Source organism: Gekko japonicus, unplaced genomic scaffold (genome assembly GCF_001447785.1).
Source record: "Gekko japonicus isolate JY-2015 unplaced genomic scaffold, Gekko_japonicus_V1.1 scaffold3955, whole genome shotgun sequence".
Classification (NCBI taxonomy): domain Eukaryota; kingdom Metazoa; phylum Chordata; class Lepidosauria; order Squamata; family Gekkonidae; genus Gekko; species Gekko japonicus.
Genome location: NW_015165942.1, coordinates 38,788 through 57,608, shown reverse-complemented (window position 1 = coordinate 57,608; position 18,821 = coordinate 38,788). Strand labels below are relative to the sequence as shown.

The 18,821-nt window shown below is 47.5% G+C and overlaps 1 protein-coding gene across 1 annotated transcript in view; it reads left to right on the top strand.

The window, feature by feature from the left end:
• Window positions 1-1,167: 1,167 nt before the first annotated feature.
• BMS1 (BMS1, ribosome biogenesis factor) overlaps window positions 1,168-18,821 on the top strand; it is a gene marked incomplete at its 3' end in the record, with an annotated part of 54,347 nt that continues 36,693 nt past the window's right edge. The window contains exons 1-7 of the mRNA XM_015411447.1: window positions 1,168-1,244; window positions 6,302-6,492; window positions 9,415-9,494; window positions 11,256-11,444; window positions 12,367-12,509; window positions 16,403-16,524; window positions 17,793-17,989. Coding sequence (XP_015266933.1) covers window positions 1,168-1,244; window positions 6,302-6,492; window positions 9,415-9,494; window positions 11,256-11,444; window positions 12,367-12,509; window positions 16,403-16,524; window positions 17,793-17,989 — 999 coding nt within the window. The remainder of the gene's footprint in view (window positions 1,245-6,301; window positions 6,493-9,414; window positions 9,495-11,255; window positions 11,445-12,366; window positions 12,510-16,402; window positions 16,525-17,792; window positions 17,990-18,821) is intronic.

Below are 18,821 nucleotides of genomic sequence, written 5' to 3'. Positions count from 1 at the left end.
AACTCTCTGCCTGGGCTACTTCACAGGGTTGTCGTGAGAAAACCGAGGAGACGTTCTAAGCTGCTTTGAGGCCCAAATGTGAGGGCAACAGCAGGATATAAATAAATAAGTGCAAACACATGCATGATGCATGTATACAGAATATTGCAAAAAAACCCCAAACAAACCCAAGTCAGTATCCGTTGAAGAGGTTGAAGTTGAATTTAACGTGTTGTTGTTGTTGTTGTTCAGTCGCACAGTCTGGTGGAGTAGAAAAGAGCAAGAGTCCAGTAGCATCTTAAAGACTAAAAAGGTTTGTGGTAAGTATGAGCTTTCATGAGTCACTGCTCACTTCTTCAGACACAGGTAGAATGGTCCATCTGTCCTATACCTTGGAAAGTGGAGTGATTTCAGATATCAAATGACATTAGCAGGCAAATGACGACAGCAGGTGAATGACAGTAGCAGGTGTGATTGCATTCAGGTGAGCTGTGCAGAGGGGTAATAGGCATGGTGGAGAAATCAGCATTGGGAATGAGACAGGAAACCTAGGTCTTGATTCAGTCCAGGGGAACGATAGAACAGGTGGGTCAGGAGAGCAGATTATGTGCGTGACAGTAGCAGGCGTGATTGCATTTAGGTGAGCTGTGCAGAGGGGTAATAGGCATGGTGGAGAAATCAGCATTGGGAATGAGACAGGAAACCTAGGTCTTGATTCAGTCCAGGGGAACGACAGAACAGGCGGGTTAGAAGAGCAGATTATGTGCCTTTTCTTTTTGTGCAGACTTTTATGTTAATGCACGTTATTCCTTTTATCCAGAGGGGTTATCCGTGTTACTCTGTTGCTGCAAAACAGTAAAAATCCCAGTAGCACCTTTAAGACGAACAAACTTCATTGCAGCATAAGCTTTCGAGAAACACAGCTCTCTTCGGTCAGATGCTTGTGCGACAATAAAGTTTGTTAGTCTTAAAGGTGCTACTGCTGGGCTTTTTACTCCTTATTCATTTTATGAACAGTCGGGCATGGTGTGTCGTCGCTGCGCTCTCCTGAGAGGGCGGCTCAAAGCCAGTCAGGCAGCGCCCCCCGCCGCCCGTTTCCCTCCGCGCCCCCTTCGGCTTAAAAGCGACTTCTAAGCCGAGGCCTCCGGAAGCGCTCGTAGGAAGCGCAGGCCTCGGGACGCGGTTGCCATGGTGACCCCTTTCAGTGCGTCAGCTATTGTCTTCCTCCCCCTCTGCGGAACTAACGTCGCCGGCCTCCGTTTCCGGTAGGGTAGAGGAAGAGGGAGCGCACTCAAGCACACATGGTTGTCTGAGCGGCGGGTGGCGACGGGACGGGTAAGGGGAGCGCTTTGGCCGGGCTGTGCGGGAGGAAATCACCGAAGGGCAGAGACGGGGTGGCGTTTATTCCCCTCCCTCTCCGTTTTTAGTGGCTTGCTTTGTCTGGGCAAAGCCCCAGAGGTAGGGTTGCCAACCGCCTGGAGAAAAAGAAATGCCTCTTGAAGAGAGACTTGATATGTGGCAGTGGGGGAACTTTTCATGGCCTAGAACAGTAATGGCAAACCTTTTAGAGACCGAGTGCCCAAACTGCGGCCCAAAACCCACTTATTTTTCGCAAAGTGCCAACACGGCCATTTAACCTGAATACTGAGGTTTTACTTTAGAAAAAAACAACTCAGACATTAACTTAAGAGGATCCAAACAAAGTCAGGAAAGCAATCCCAAAGGCTTTCATTGACTTAAAATTATTTGGCAGAGAATTCGACACTTTAAAGATGGTCTGGGCCTGGCTGGGGCGATGGCACGCGTGCCCACAGAGAGGGCTCTGAGTGCGTCCTCTGGCACCCGTGCCATAGGTTCGCCACCACTGGCCTAAAAGGAAGTCGCGTCCTCTGGTGAATAGCGTGAGATTGTGCTCCTTTGCCCAGGGAAGTCGCCGCGTTAGTCAGTTGCAGCCCAAATAAACCAGGAACCTGGTGGGACCATAACGAGGGTTGCCAGCCCCCAGGTGAACTTAAGAACATAAGAGACGCCAATGTTGGATCAGGCCAATGGCCCATCCAGTCCAACACTCTGTGTCACACAGTGGCCAGAAATACCAGGTGCCATCAGGAGGTCCACCAGTGGGGCCAGGACATTAGAAGCCCTCCCACTGTTGCCCCCCCCCCCAAGCACCAAGAATACAGAGCATCACTTGCCCCAGAGCCCCTAGCTATACCTTGTGGCTAATAGCCACTGATGGACCTCTGCTCCATATGCCTATCTAATTCCCTTTTGAAGCCGTCCATGCTTGTAGCCACCACCACCTCCTGTGGCAGTGAATTCCATGTGTTAGTCACTCTCTGGGTGAAGAAGTAAATAGTGGGGGCTGAAGACCTCCCGGAATTACAACTGATTTCCAGACTGCCTCAATCGCTACCTAAATGGCTGCTTTGGAAGGTGGATTGTGTGGTGTTATTCCTTACCACAGCCCCCCTCCCCAAAGCCCACTTCTCTAGGCGCCGCCCTCAAAATCTCCAGGTATTTCCAGAGCTGGAGTTGACAACCTAATCGTGAGGATTAATACAATTTTATTTCAGCACAAGCTTTTTGTGAACTATTTCTTGTGCCTGTAGATTCAGATGCAATGGCTGGGTCTTGGGTTGACTTTGTGCAGGAGATTTTTTTTTTTTAAATACACCCTTTGTCGTATGTACTACATATTTATTTATTTCCTTTAATTTGTACCCTGCCCTCCCTGCTAAGGGAGGCTCAGGGTGGCTAACATCATAAAAACACAAAAACAATAAAAACAGTTCAATAGCAATTCATTCAAACTAACTTACAATATATTAAAGTGCTAGCTGTTAACATATAATATCAAAGATGGCTTAATACGTTCTATTGATTCAGTTGATATTCAGCTGGTTGGTTTTTCTCTGCCAAGTGGGAAACCACTCAATGTATCTTAATGGGTGGGCTATGGTCTGCAAGAACATATGTGGGAGTGTCGTTATTTTAGCCTTTAGAGGTAGCTGCAATTTTCCTGGCTACTTTTTTGGTAAAACTCATTTGTCCACGTCCTTGTTCATTGCTGAATATTTCCAGAAGTAGAATGACCACATGAATGGTTCAAGAAATCAATGGTAAAATGTATTTAATGTGTGTACTTAATTCATCGATACCCGGCATTTCTCCCCAATGAGAAACCATGGTGGCTTATATCATTCTCCTCCATGTCATTCTCACAGCAATTCTTTGAAGTACCTCAGGCTAAGAGTGTGTGACTGACCCAAGGTCACCTAACAAGTTTCCATGCTGGCTCTCTGTAGTTAAAAAAAAAGAAAAGTAAAAGGTGCCATCGGTTGCCCACGTGGGGTAGTGTTTAGGTGGTTGGACCAGGATCTGGGAGACCAAGTTTCGAATCCCCACTCTGCCTTAGAAGCTTGCTGGGTGGCCTTGGGAAAGTTGCACATGCTTACCTCACAGGGCTGTTGTGCTGATAGACTGGAGAAAAGGAGAATGTTGTAAGCCACTTTGGGTTCCCATAGGAGAGGAAATTGGGGGCACGAATGGTGTAAATAAATAAATATTTTTTGCAGCCACATAACTACATTGAAACCTTTCAATTATTCCCCATTTTTGTGAGCCTAAACATAATTAGATCGGCTTTTTCTGCTGTTTTTCCTGATTTTGTTTCTAAAATCAAAAAGAAATGGTAGGAACCAGCTCCGATGAACCATTTCCAAGGTTCCCATTCACCTGCTCCCACAGTATTTGCTGAAGTGGGAAAAACACCATCCTCCAGAAAGAAGGATGGTGTTTTACAGGAAGAGGGACTAATTTCCTGTCTCTGGTGTTAGTGAAGCGGTGGCATCATTTGGCATCTCTACTTCTTTTGGTGTTTTTGCATTGTGTATGTGCCCCTAATGCCTGGAAGTCATGGTGACCTCTGGCGACTCCTACTGGGGCATGGAGGACATTCAGAAAAGTGACTTGATAGCCTGTCTCTGATTCTGGTATCCTTTGGAGGTCCTCCATCCAAGTACTTGCCAGAGTCGGCCCTGCTTAGCTTCCGAGATCTGAGAAGATCGGGCTTGCCTGAGCTATCCAGGTCAGGGCCAATTTGGTATCTCTTCTGTGCAAGATACGCCATGTAAGGTATAGCACAGCTCGATGTTCAACTAACGATAATGACCGCCCTATTAGCATACACTTTTATTTCACTTGTATCTCAGTGTTTCTAGATTTGGCTTCTTGCATTTGTGCAACTGCATTGTTTTTATTCAGCTGTACCCGAGCTGTACTTGAGCTGCGGTGGCTCAAGTGGTTAAGACGCTGAACTGCAGGCTGTGGAAGGTCGGTAGTTCAGCAGTTCGAGACCTGAGTGTGCCGCATGACGGAGTGAGCTCCCATCTCTAGTTCCAGCTCCTGCCAACCTAGCAGTTCAAAAGCAAGAAGCTGCAAGTAGATAAATAGGTACCACTTCGGTGGGAAGGTAACAGCGTTCCGTGCTCCTTGGTGTTTAGTCATGCCGGCCACGTGACCACGGAAACGTCTTTGGACAGCGCTGGCTCTTCGGCTTGGAAACGGAGATGAGCACTGCAACCCTAGAGTCGGATTCGACTGGCTTTCGAGCAAGGGAACCTTTACCTTTACCCGTAGGAAAGATACCTCCTTGCTTGTGTGCAGAGACGGTGTTCATTAAAGCTTTATCGTGTTTTATTTTGCATAGGATAGCGTTGTAGCCTCGCTATAACCCCAGGAGAGAGGTTTTGGTGGAGGCCATCCAGCAAGCTTCATAGCCAAGCAGGGGTTTGACTCCGGCCTTGTCACGTCCAGGCCCAGCACTTGTAAAGCTGTATTGAATTACTAGCTCTCTTACAGTGCCGTCCTACGCAGAGTTCTTTCATTCGCCTTGATTTTGCTGGGCTTAGGCTGGCATATCTCTGCATAGGATTGCATTGTCAGTACTGGTCAGGGATTTTCATGTAGAAGAGAAGAAGAGATTGGATTTATACCCTGCCCTTCACTACCCAAAGGAGTCTCAGAGCGGCTTACAAACTCCTTTCCCTTCCCCTCCCCACAACTGACACCCTGTGAGGTAGGTGGGGCTGAGAGAGCTCTTGACAGAAACTGCTCTTTTTCAAGAACACCTCTGACAGAACTATGGCTTGCCCAAGGTCATCCAGCCAGGTGCAAGTGGAGGAATGGGGAATCAAACCCGGTTCTCCCAGATTAGAGTCCGTGCACTTAAGAAGAAGAAGAAGAAGAGATTGGATTGATACCCCGCCCTTCACTACCCGAAGGTGTCTCAGAGCGGCTTACAAACTCCTTTTCCTTCCCCTCCCCACAACAGGCACCCTGTGGGGTAGGTGGGGCTGAGAGAGCTCTTGACAGAAACTGCTCTTTTTCAAGGACAGCTCTTATCAGAGCTGCGGCTTGCCCAAGGTCGTCCAGCCAGGTGCAAGTGGAGGAGGAGTGGGGAATCAAACCCGGTTCTCCCAGATCAGAGTCTGCGCACTTAACCACTGCACCAAACTGTAATTGTTGGAGCCATGGTTGAATCAAGAAATGAAGGGATGGTAGTAAGAGATCGTACGTTCTGGTGACTGAGAGAATTTGGGTGCGGGTGAATCACTGGATTGAATGCGTGGCGTTCTTCTCTTCGTACGCGGGAGGAGACGTGGCCAGCCTTCCACAGAACGCTTTTCCTTCAAAGTGAGATTCGATCAGTGCAGAACAGCAGCTGCTGTCAGTGCTGATTCCTTTTTCATTCCATTTGAAGTGAGGTTTTATGCGCTTCCCGGTTTAAAGACTGCCTTCTGTGCTGTAAAATGGCACCCAAAACAAAGTACAGCCACCGGGGGGGAAAATGTGATAGGAAAGAACGGGGCATGTTCGTGTTTAATGAATGAATTGATACGGTTCTTCTCGCTGTGAGCTTTGAGCTGCTGCGGGGGCTTTATGGTTGCCGGCCTCCAGGTGGGGTCTTGAGAGCTCCTGGAATTGTAACTGATTTCTAGACTTAACAGAGCTCAGTTTCCCTGGAGAATATGGATGCTTTGGAGGGTGGGCTCTATGGCATTAGACCCCCCTGCTGAGCGCCCTCTGCTCTCCCTCCCCTGTCCAAATCTCCAAGGATTTCCCAACCTACAGTTGGCAACCGTAATGGGCTTGGATACAGACAAGTTGCCTTATGATGCCCCACCAACTCTCTCATTGCAAAATCATCTGTTGTCTTGTGTTGGAGTTGTGCATGCAGCCCAATCCAAGCACATTGTTTAACTTTGCATCACTGTATAGTTATTGCAGGTTTATAACTTTCCTTATTCTTAAAAAACAGGACTCAGGATCTGAAGACAAAAAAGCATCACATTCCAGTGGTCGATCGCACTCCCTTAGAGCCACCACCGGTCGTGGTGGTGGTGGTCGGCCCTCCGAAAGTAGGGAAGAGCACCTTGATAAGATGTCTCATTAAGAATTCCACCAGGCAGAAGTTGGTTGAAATTCGGGGCCCCGTCACAATTGTGTCAGGTAAGAATTGATATGAGCCCATGGTGAAGCATGTTTGCATTTATAGCTGATCCAAACTGTAGTTCGGACATCACACCAAACTGTGGTTCGGGTTAGCTGCGGTTAGAGCCCAAACCGTGGTTGGGAGTGTCCAGATGTACAACAGACAAACAATGGCTTCTCTACACTGGTTAGCCATAGCTTGGTTTGTCAATTCAGACTTTTTGAGAAAGCACGGTTAGTTCGCAAACATAGTTTATACTCACTTCAAACCATGGTTTCTGATTCTGCTTTACTGGTCAGCAGTAAAATATGAATTGTCGGTTCACGCATCCTGTCAAATCACAGTTGCGTGTCCTTGACCATGTTTGGTGTGGTGTTCGAATGGAGTTACTGTTTGGCCTGAGTTGGGAAATCTAGTGCTTCTCTTGGCCTTGTACCTTTGAAGATACCTTTTAAGTTTATAAGTGTATATAGAATACAAATCTTTTATTGAATAGTACACATCCAATAGATTGGTTTGGATCCAGATATTCGTGTAATATTCACTTTCGGAAGGTTTTTGCGATCTGCGCCCTACTGATTGGTTATTGCTCTTGCTGAAAAATAGACATACTCTCAAGAGCTTGAAGGTTACTGCTCTGTATAGGCTATTTCCTGAGGAAGAATTCCATTTGAAACATTGAAAATAATCTGGAAACGACGTTGAATAGGAATTTTCTTATGGTATATTGTACATTGCATCCATTTCAAACAGACATTGTTTACTGTTTAAAAAGATGCATTTCAAACAGACATCCCTCATTGCATATACAAGTTGTCTGACTATTGATACTTTGGGGTCTGATGTTCAGGGTTGTTTTCTGATTTTGTTTGCAACTCTAGTCTGTGTTTATCATTATTTATTTTGGTGCCCATGGTGCCTGTCAAGTGTTTTTAGGAACTGGGGTAGGGCTTTTGCTCAGCAAGGTTTCTGATTGACTATTGGAGATTTCATTAGCTGAGCAGATTTTTTTTAGATATTGATTTGGCAGCAGCTTTCACAACAGCAGAAGGATCTACACCGTGTCACTGGAGTTATCCTGTGGCCATCATTTTGTGGTTGGCCCCATCTCCTGCGGCAGCCGTTTCGTGGCAGCTGTTTTGTTGTGCCCACTGTGCAGTGTCAGTATTCCAAATGTGCCCGCAGGCTAAAAAGGCTGGGGGGTGGTGGCCCTGTTGTAAGCCAACCATTCTCCTTAACTCAAGAAAGAACATGCAAAAGTGCATCTCATTAGCATGATCAGCTCTGAAGAGACGTTAACTCAGAAGTTTTGTTGAAAATGAAACAAAGGTGTTGGAAGTGAACGGCACAGGAGAATGAAAAAAGAAACAAATGATTTTTATCCATCAGTCGCTGATTTGTGCAGAATCCAGCCTTTTTAAGTACAGTTGTTTTTAATAGGAGAGAATGAAGTCCTTAGGAAACTGTCCTGTCTAAATCAGTATCACTTTAAAGTGTCTTTTACGTTTTGGCAGGATTGAGTAGCTTATTTGTCAATCTTTCCAGGAAGATGAGTGCTGCTTTAAAAACAACGTTATGATGACTGGGCCTTTAATTTGTACAGTGGTTCTCTCCCATTATTTTCCAGTTGCTTTATTGTCCATACCAAAGGTAATATCCACCAGTAAAACTAAAACTAAAAATAAATCATAGCGGTCATCCATATTACCAGAACTTTTGAGGCATCTTAAAAGCCGCTATGGCACATAAAACGATATAAGTTGTGTGTCTCTTCTTGACTTTGTTATGCTAAATCTTTTTCTGCAAACCAGGGACATTGTTCATCAGATGTCTCTGTTATTTTTAAGAGTCCCATGTGCTGGGTGGATTGTATATAATAATGGCAGACAGATGGGGCCAATGCCCAATACATAAAACATTAAAACTGCATTTTAAAAACATTCAATATAACATAGGTGCTCTCCACAATATTGTGTGATGAAACATTGTTCATCAGACAACGTCTCTGTTTCTCTGCTGAGTCCCACGTGCTGGGTGGATTGTATATAACAAAATATTTTAATGTTTCTATCATGAGCCCTGTTCAATATATTTGATTTTAGCTGGGAATTGAGGAAAACAAATTAATTTGTTTCACTAACAAGGTTGTTATATGGCAGCAGGTCTGGATGTCAGTTTATAAATAAATAGTTTAGCAGTTATGGGAATGATCTGTTCACCCCGCAATCAAGTCCAGTGGCACGTTAAGAGACCAGCAATGTGTTTGGGGTATAAGCTTTCAAGAGTTAGAGCTCTGTTTGTCAGACAGCCCCCGTGGTGGTCAGGCAAACCTCTCTTGGCTGTCCCACCAGTTAGAGTGTCCTGTCTGGCGTTGACCAGAACCCGGGCTTTTACCATCATGGCTCCGGCCCTGCAGAAGGGGCTCTCTGAAGAGGCGAGAGGGGGATCCCTCCTCAGTGATCTTCCAGAGGCGCTACAAGGCCTGCCTGTTGCCCAGGGTTTCTGAGAGAGTCTAAATGGCAGCCATCTTTTAAGGGGGGGAGACTTGGGACCAGTGTTCCCTCTAAGATGAGTGAGTGTGAGCTAGCTCACAGTTTTTTAGCCTCCAGCTCACACATTTTTTTGTCTCGGCTCAGGAAGGAGGGCTCCAGAGCAAACTGATTGATGCAGCAGCCAAATCGCTGGCTCACAACTTTAAGGCCAGTCGCTCGCAAAGTAGAATTTTTGCTCACAAGACTCCACAGCTTAGAAGGGAGCATCGGACTTGCTATTTATTGATTTTAGCTGGGGACACTTCCCTGTAAGCTGCCTTGAACCAAGAGAGAAGGCAGGATATTAATATTTTAATAAATAAATCTATCCCCGACCTGAAAATGTGTTTACACTTTGCAACACAATACTGAAGGTTGCCGTGTTTTGCCCTTCCCCTTTCTTTACAGGCAAAAAGCGTAGGCTGACCATCATTGAGTGTGGATGTGACATTAATACGATGATTGACCTGGCGAAAGTTGCTGACTTGGTGAGTGGCTGGGTATGGAGAGGCACATTTTCCGGGGCGGGGGTGGGGCATGCTTAATTAACCAAAGGGTACAGTTCATCCTTGTATCGTTCCACTAGAATTGAGCTCTAAAGCCGTAGCATTAGGCTGCGTTCCCTTCCGTTCACATTTGGGAGTCAAGTCCCACCGAATCCTGAGTAAACCAACATAGAACTGCACTGCCTGCCATTTGGAAAGGCCTTGACCAATGTTTGTTTTGTATAGAAAAGGGATTTTTCAGATATACTTTGTAGTGGTACAAGTATGGACAGCTTCAAGAGGGAATTACGGAGCAGAGATCCATCAGTGGCTATTAGCCTCAAGGTATAGATAGGAATTCTCAGGCTGGGGCAAGGGATGCTCTGTATTCTTGGTGCTCGGGGGGGGGGGTCAACAGTGGGAGGGCTTCTAGTGTCCTGGCCCCACTGCTGGACCTCCTGATGGCACCTGGTATTTTTGGCCACTGTGTGACGGAGTGTTGGACTGGATGGGCCAGTGGCCTGATCCAACATTGGCTTCTCTTATGTTCTTATAAGAGGGAATTGGATAAACATATGGAGCAGAGGTCCATCAGTGGCTATTAGCCACAAGGTATAGATAGGAACTCACAGACTGGGGCAAGTGATGCTCTGTATTCTTGGTACTCGGGGGGCAGTAGTGGGAGGGCTTCTAGTGTCCTGGGCCCACTGCTGGACCTCCTGATGGCACCTGGTATTTTTGGCCACTGTGTGACAGAGTGTTGGACTGGATGGACCATTGGCCTGATCCAAAATTGGCGTCTCTTATGTTCTTATGCTCATATTGGGGGTGGTCTTCTTAGGATAGTGGTCTTAAAACTTTAGAATCCCTAAATCCTTTGGAGCTGTCTCTGAAGTCTACCTTAAGATCTTCATCCAGTGGCTTTGTTCCAGAAGCCTCTCACAACTGAATGGAGGCCGCTGGCTGCTCTGGGCAGGGCCTTCTTAGTGACGGTGCCACAGCTGTGCAGCTGTCTTCCCCAGGCTTGCTGAGTACAATCCCCATTATTTTTGTTCCAGGCTAAGATTTTTTTTTATTACTTAAAAGGATTGAAATCATTTGGTAAGCTTTTATTTGTTGTTATGAGAAACTGGTGCTCTTGGAGATTTTAGTTACCGCTGTTCTCTTTAATCGCATTTCATTCGGATTTTTATTGTTTCTTGCTGCTTATTCTTGCTGCTTTATTATTATGCTGCTATTCTTCAATGTTTTATGGGTCTAGATATTTAATATTGGGTTTGGAAAGTGTTTTGGGCAAGGCAGGGTCAACCTTTTAAGTATGCCTTTGTGTAAGACTTTTCTCTTAAAGGCGTTCATTAGCTGCTTAACTGTCTAGTTGTTCTGTTTAGTTGCATTAGCTGCTTAACTGTCCAGTTGTTCTGATTCTCTTTATACTTGTTTGGCAGTTTTTACGTGTAGTTTATTGGAAACCACTGAATTTCAAAGAAGAGCGAAGTATAACATTTAAAATAACTCAACATGTGTTACTGTGATTAATGAATTGTTTTTCTGTTTAAATAAAACAAGCTTGTTGTACGTTTCCTCTTAACTGGACCCATCTGACCCTCTTTGTCAATTCTCTTAATCTCATAAAGCCTTCTCGTCGTCTCTGTCTCCCGATGAGGGCACAGAGCGCCGCATCTTTCTCCAAAGGAAAATCAATGGTTAATTTCAGCAGAAAGTAAGCTAGGTGCCTATTTTTCAACCGCCGTTCTTCTCCCTCAGGTGTTGATGCTCATCGATGCCAGTTTCGGATTTGAAATGGAAACGTTTGAGTTCCTGAACATTTGCCAGATACACGGCTTTCCGAAAATCATGGGCGTGCTTACGCACTTGGATACCTTGAAGAATAACAAACAGCTCAAGAAGACGAAGAAAAGATTGAAACACAGATTCTGGACAGAAGTGTATCAGGTAACGTTGTCTCAGTCACTTGAGACAAGCGACAGACTCTGTGAAATGTTACCTAGAAGTGAAGAAAACCAGCTTAGCTCGGTAGTTGTGTGGTAAACCACTGTCGCTGATAGGCTTAGGGTTCTTGGCCTGTTCCTGGCTGCTGCTCAGCTGGCCGAAGCATGTCTCAACATGCTGATGTCGCTGCTCGTGAGCCCGGAAATGATGTCAGCACATTGCTGGGGGCTGCCGGGGACGTTCTAGTATGTTGGTAAAACTCTATGGTTAGACTATAGAGCAGGGTGGTGCCCATAGGTGCTATGACACCCTCAACGTGTCTTCCTGACACCTGGCAAATGTTTTTAGGAAGTGGGTAAGACTAGATAGGACCTTTGCTCATCAAGGGTTTCGATTGGCTGTGCAGGCTGGGTTTCAAACTGGGGGGGGGGGCTCGGCTCATAGCCCAACACTCTAAAACCTCTAACCCAGGGGTCCCCAACCTTTTTTGAGGCTGGAGGCACTTTTGGAATACTGAGGTGGCACAGACACAAAATGGCTGCTGCGGTAGGCGGAGCCAGGCACAAAATGGCTGCTGCACCTTACCTTTGGTCACTTTGTGAAGATTTCTTGTGCTGTGGTGGCAGCTGCCGCCAAGACAACGTTTTTAAGAACGTGCACAGCCAATCAGATCTCCAGTGGCTGGTCAGAAGCCTTATTGGCTCAAAGCCCGTCTGGCCCTGCCCACTTTTTATAAAACACTTGGTAGGCACCAGGAAAGATGTCAGTAGGCACAATGGTCCCCATCGCCACCACTTTGGGCACCCCTGCTGTAACCACTGTACTATGCTGGGGGCTTGCTGGAAAACACGTGGAATGCTTTGCTTCCGTTGTCATAAAGTACCTGTGCTTTTTTAATCCTTTGATTTGGGGATTTTTCCCCCAGGGTGCCAAGCTGTTCTATCTCTCTGGCATGGTACATGGAGAATATCAAAAGCAGGAAATCCACAACCTGGGGCGCTTCATCTCGGTGATGAAATTCCGTCCCCTTACATGGCAGACGTCTCATCCATACGTTCTGGCAGACAGGTAATTCCCCTTTGCTCTTCTGCTTTCCTTCTGTGCTCCTCAATACTTGGGCCCCGGTCACACGGGCCGGGTATCACGGCTGGGGAGGCGTGGCTAATTGCCCCGGCGCAGTTTGATCTGCGATTACGCGATCAGACGCACCGGCGGGCCCAATGTTCCCTCTAAGCTGTAGACTCTTGTGAGCAAAAATTCTACTTTATGAGCTACTGGCATTAAGGTTGTGAGTGAGCAATTTGGTTACTGCATAAATTAGTTTGCACTGGAGCCATCCTTCTTGAGCTATGACAAAAATGTGTGAGCCAGAGTCTAAAATATTGTGAGCTAGCTCACACTAACTCAGCTTAGAGGGAACACTGCCGGCGGCACACCACAGGTCCGTCCCTCCGCGCCGGCGGGTAAACGAGGGTGGCGATCACACGACAATCCTGCAGCACAGCAAAGAAGCGGCGCGGCGCGATCACACCAGCAATGGCTAGGCGGCGCTGCTGTGACAAACGGGGACATTTAATTTTTTTAAAGCCAAAACGGCACTTTCGCTTTCCTCTTTGTGCGCATGCGCCGTTGGGTGCTTGTGCGCATCTTGTGAAGACTTGGGGGGGAAACCCTGTTTGCGAAGGGACATGGGCGGGCGCCGGATGCCACCACCGGAAACGCGATCAGGCGCCCGCCCTTGCCCCGCGCTTTCCGGAAACTAGTACCTCGGAGGTACTAGTTTTTAACTCTGCATCTTCAGCGGGAAGCCTCGGGTTCGCCACGGGAGCTCTACGCTTCCCAGATGTTGCGGTGTGATCGCGCCCGGAAAATCCGCCTATCTTCCGCCTCTGTAGCGTGGCTAATGCTCCGTGTGACTGCAGCCATAGTTGATTTTTAAATAATGTTTTAGCACGGACTGCATGTTTCTGGCAGTTGATGCTGGCTGAGTCAATGCTGTAGAACAGTTCTATTTTCGAGACTTAAAGCAGTTTAGCCAACCCAGCATCTTTAGATCCAGGGGCATAAATGGGGGGGGGGCAGTGGGACCCAAACCTTCCCCGGATTTCCAGAGGGGGCAGTGCCCCCCCCCCCGGCTGCCAAGTAGCATCACGAAACTGCTTAGGCTTAAAATGTGCAGTCTCATCCTCTCCATCCATACAGAGGCTACCAGTTCTGCTTTCTTTCTCTGGGACGTTGGGTCATTTACTTGCCACACAGTACCCTCCACTCCCTTCCCTTATTTTGTCCTTGGGATCTTTGGAAGTTCTGCCTAAAACATCCACTCCGGTCATCTTCAGAGGTCTTGCTTCGATTGCCACCGCCTTCTGAAGCTAGACAGGTAGTGACCCAGGAAAGGGCTTTCTCAGTCGTTGCACCAGAACTTTGGAAGTGCCTCCCCAGGGAGAATCATTTGTCTCCCTCTGTCGCGAAGAGTCGGACTCGACTGTGCGACTGGAGAACAACAGCAACAATCGATGTTTTCTGCCAGTGGGTAAATTTTAAATGTCATTTTTAATTTTTTGAATTTTTAAATATGTTTTTAATGCCTTGGGGACCCTGTTTGGGTGGAAACGCAGCACAAAAACATTTTATAAAACAGCAGTGGAGAGAGCAGAAGTAGCCGTAGCAGAAATCCACAGGCTCACTTATGATCTGGGGTCCTTTCCCTGGCACAGGAAGCTATTTGGGTGAGTCTAAGGAGCGTGCCCAGGATAGGTATCAGAGCTGCGTGGGATTGCTCCTCTGGGGGTATATAGAGTGATGGGTGCATCCAGTGTGACGACACGGGCTTTCAAAGCACGCCGCAGTCGCCTTTGAGTCTCACTAGCATGCCCTAGCTCACACTGAAGAAATGGCTGATGGATATTCTAGTGTTGGGGCGATCGGAGTTGTTTGGCCCAACAAATGATGGGGCTTGTGTTTGTCCTTTAGGGATGGGTAAGCTGTGCCCTGACCTGGACGGCCAGGCTAACCTGATCTTGTCAGATCTGGGGCTAACCTTTAAGGCCGTGGTTCTGGTACTAACTTTTAAGGTCCTGGCACCAACCTTTGGTGCCGCATGACGGAGTGAGCTCCCGTCTCTCATTCCAGCTCCTGCCAACCTAGCAGTTCGAAAGCAAGGAATTGCAAATAGATAAATAGGTACCACTTCGGTGGGAAGGTAACAGCGTTCCATGTGCCTTGGTGTTTAGTCATGCCAGCCACATGACCACGGAAACGTCTTTGGACAGCGCTGGCTCTTCGGCTTTGAAACAGAGATGAGCACTGCTACCCTAGAGTCGGATTCGACTGGCTTTCGAGCAAGGGAAACCTTTACCAACCTTTAAGGCCCTAAACGGTCTGGGGCCAGCATATCTACAAGACCACATCTCCTGGTATACCCCCAGAAGTGCACTACGCTCTGAGGAGAGAAACCTTCTGGTGATCTCTGGCCCAAAAGACATCCAGCTGTCCGCAATGAGAGCCGGGGCCTTTTTGGCTTTGGCCCCGGCCTGGTGGAACTCTCTGCCAAATGACACCCATGCCCTGTGGGGTCTAGTGCAGTTCCGCAGGGCCTGTAAGACAGAGATGTTCCACCAGGCCTGTGGTTAGGGTTGCCGGATCTTACCTGGCTGCTGCTGTGGGGGGGGGGGAGAGTTTCAGCCTCACTCCGTGAGTCGTCTGGTGCGCGCACCATGATAACATCACCCAGAGGTGATGTCATCACACTGGGCACGGCAGGCTGTGACCATAGAGTTTCCCCCCAAATGCTAGAGTGTCCCCTGCACGACATGCCTGGTGTGATGATGTTGCCTGCAGGGCGGGACAGGGCTCTTTGGGGACGGGGCTCCCCTGCTGGCCGGTGGTGGATTGCGGCCCCTGAAATTGGGGGGAAACCCCGCCCCCATCAGTGGGGGTAGCAACCCTACCTGTGGTTTGGGACAGCCCTGGTTTCCACTCAGCCCGGCCTCTTCCTGCTTCCCTCCTCCCCGCGGGGTTAAGGACATAAACTGGTCTTTAATCGCCATCAGCAAGATTGATAGAATTGTCCGTTGTTTTTAAATTGTGTTGTTTGAAATGTGTATGTTTTACTGAAATGTTTATCGAAGTGTTGTATACTGCCCTGTGCAGAGGGGAGGGCGGTCTACAGATCAAATAAATAATAATAATCTTGGAAGCTAAGCAGGGTCGGCCCAGGAGACCACCCAGGAAGTCCACGGTTGCTACGCAGAGGCAGGCCATGGCAAACCACCTCTGTTGAGCTCTTGCGTTGAAAAGAAGAAGAAGAGAAGAGAAGAAGAGATGGGATTTATACCCCGCCCTTCACTCGGAGTCTCAGAGCGGCTTACAAATTCCTTTCCCTTCCCCTCCCCACAACAGACACCCTGTGAGGTTCCTGTGAGGGAGGTGGGGCTGAGGGAGCTCTGACAGAAACCGATCTTTTTCAAGGACAGCTGTGCCAGAACTAGGGCTTGCCCAAGGTCATCCAGCCAGGTGCAAGTGGAGGAGTGGGGAATCAAACCCAGTTCTCCCAGATTAGAGTCCGCGCACTTCACCACGACACCAAACTGGCTAAGGAAGTCCAGGGTTGCCCCGCAGAGGCAGGCAATGGCAAACCAACTCTGTTCCTCTCTTGCCTCGAAAACCCCATGAGGGGTTGCCATAAAGTGGCCGTGACCTGCCGGCACTTTCCACCGCCCCTGAGCACCTGTGTGGTGCCGATCCTGGCAAATGCCGAGGAGAGGAGTGTAAAATTCAGCAATGTTGCAATAGCAAAGAAGGGGGAATAGCTTAAGAATGTGAATTGATTAAGTGAAGCACTTGAAAGAGAGAGCGAGGCCTATAACATCAGGTTAATGTCGTGTGCCTGGTATTTCCCACATTGCCCTTCCCAAACGTTTGGAGACCCTAACTCTGAAACCTCTTCCTTTATGCCGTAGGATGGAAGATCTGACTAACCCAGAAGATGTCCGAGTTAATCCAAAGTGTGATAGGAAGGTTTCGCTTTACGGCTACTTAAGAGGAGCATACCTGAAAAACAAAAGCCAGATACACATACCAGGTGGGATGTGCGCCTTCCTTTCTGTATGTGTGTATGTGTTGTTATCAAAGGGACCCTCAAATCTTAATAATGCTTTATGCCTGTGCATTAATCCAGTGGGGAACATGGTTTTAAAAAAGCAATCCAGCCAATCAGGGATTGAGGGGGTGTGGTTAACTGAATCCAGGCATCTGCTCCTCTGTTTGCTGCCGGGTTAGTTTTTCCAAATGGCTCTGTGCCCACAGCAGGATGAAAACATGGAACTGTGCGCACGGGATTTGATTCCACAGCTATAGATGTGGAAACCTGCTTCTCTGTGCCAAGTGCCGCTAGCAGGATTGGTCTGGTGGTACTCCCAATGTATAGCTTTAAACAATCACACCAGACCATTGAAATTAAGAATTATGGAACACATTAAAACAAATAAACGTCAAACAAGGGAAGCACCACTTACAGAGCATTTTGCCTCTCAAAACCACAAAGAAGATCAGTTTAAATGTGGTGTGCTCTTTGTTGCAGACTCAAAATGCCCATTGGCTGTGAAGGAATTACTTCGTCAGGAACACAGGTGGATCTTTAAATTAATTAACCATGAGTCTTGCTCTTTTCTACTGCTACAGACAGACTAACATGGCTGCCCATCTTGATCTGTCTTCACGGAGGAGAGAAAAAGCAATCTAAGAAAGGCAGGGCATAAATGAAGTTAGTTAATTAATTAACTAACTAAGAAGGGCAGGGCATAAATGAAGTTAGTTAACTAACTAACTTAGTTAGTTAATTAACTAACCAAGAAGGGCAGGGCATAAATTAAGTTAATTAATTAATTAACTAACTTCATTTATGCCCTGCCCTTCCTAGATTGCTTTTTCTCTCCTCCGTGAAGACAGATCAAGATGGGTAGCCGCGTTAGTCTGTCTGTAGCAGTAGAAAAGAGCAAGACTCCGGTAGCACCTTAAACTCTACAAATTTGTGGCAGGGGATCAGCTTTCGCGAGTCACTGCTCACTTCCTCACGAAAGCTCCTGCCCTGCCACGGATTTTGTTAGTCTTTCAGGTGCTACTGGACTCTTGCTCTTTTCTCCTTCATTCAGTCCTCACAACAACCCTGTGAGGTAGGTTAGGCCGGGAGCGTGTGACTGGTCCAGCAGGCTTCCATGGCCCAGTAGAGAATTGAACCGGGGCATCCAAGATCCTCATACGACACTCGACCCACTGCACCCCCACCGGCCCTACCCTTATTAACGGTCCCTTGTCCGGCATCTCTTGTGACTTCCATCTCTCTTCCGCCAGGTGTTGGGGACTTCACTGTGAGCGATGTGGCTTTCCTGCCAGACCCCTGTGCGCTCCCGGATCACCAGAAGAAGCGGTCCTTGAACGAGAAGGAGAAGCTCATCTACGCGCCGCTGTCCGGCGTCGGAGGTTTGGTGTATGACAAAGATGCCGTCTACATTGACCTGGGGGGAAGTCATGCCCGGCAAGAGAGAGAGGTAAGGGCAAAGGGCCGTGGCCAATGTTCCCTCTAAGCTGTGGAGTCTTGTTAGCAAAAATCCTATTTTGTGAGCTACTAGCATTAAAGTTGTGAGCGAGTGGTTTGGCTACTGCATAAATTAGTTTGTTCTGGAGCCTTCCTTTCTGAGCCAAGACAAAAACGTGTGAGCTGGAAGCTAAAAAGCTGTGAGCTAGCTCACACTGACTCAGCTTAGAGGGAACACTGGCCATGGCTCGATTCTTTCCTCTTTCCGTGCAACAGCCACTTCTTCTAGGTTTCTTGCCCGTTCTTGAAAGAAAGGCAGCTTAGCCTGTGGCGTGCTTGCTATTTGGGGGGACTGTTTTTCCTTTAAACCACCCTCTGTGTATATAAACTTGGTAGTTTTCTGCTGCCACCAGGAATTAAAAATCCCAAATCTCTCTCTTTTGGTAGCATGACCCAGGGTCTGGGCACTTCAAAGGGCTATGCGGCCCTGAGGAAGGACTGTACTAATTTCTGGGATATGTTTAAACAAAAATTGATTTATCGAATAAAGGAACAAAATAGGTTTCTGGTTATCTTGAACTGTTTCTGGAAAAAGGAACTTGTAAACATAACTGGCAAGGTGTCACACACAGTCTCTCAGCCACCAAAATTCCACGCTGACAGGCTTCTCTCTCTCATATACGTAGCCAATATATTGGACTGGGGCAGGTAGACCTGTTCTCCGCAGGCCTGGTCTACCCCTGTAGAGGCTCGCAAGGATGAGAATGGCCTCCTTTCAGGAGAGCCTGTTCTTTCTGTGTCTGTGTGACTCACTTTGTGTACACCTCCTATTTGGAAGCTGGCAA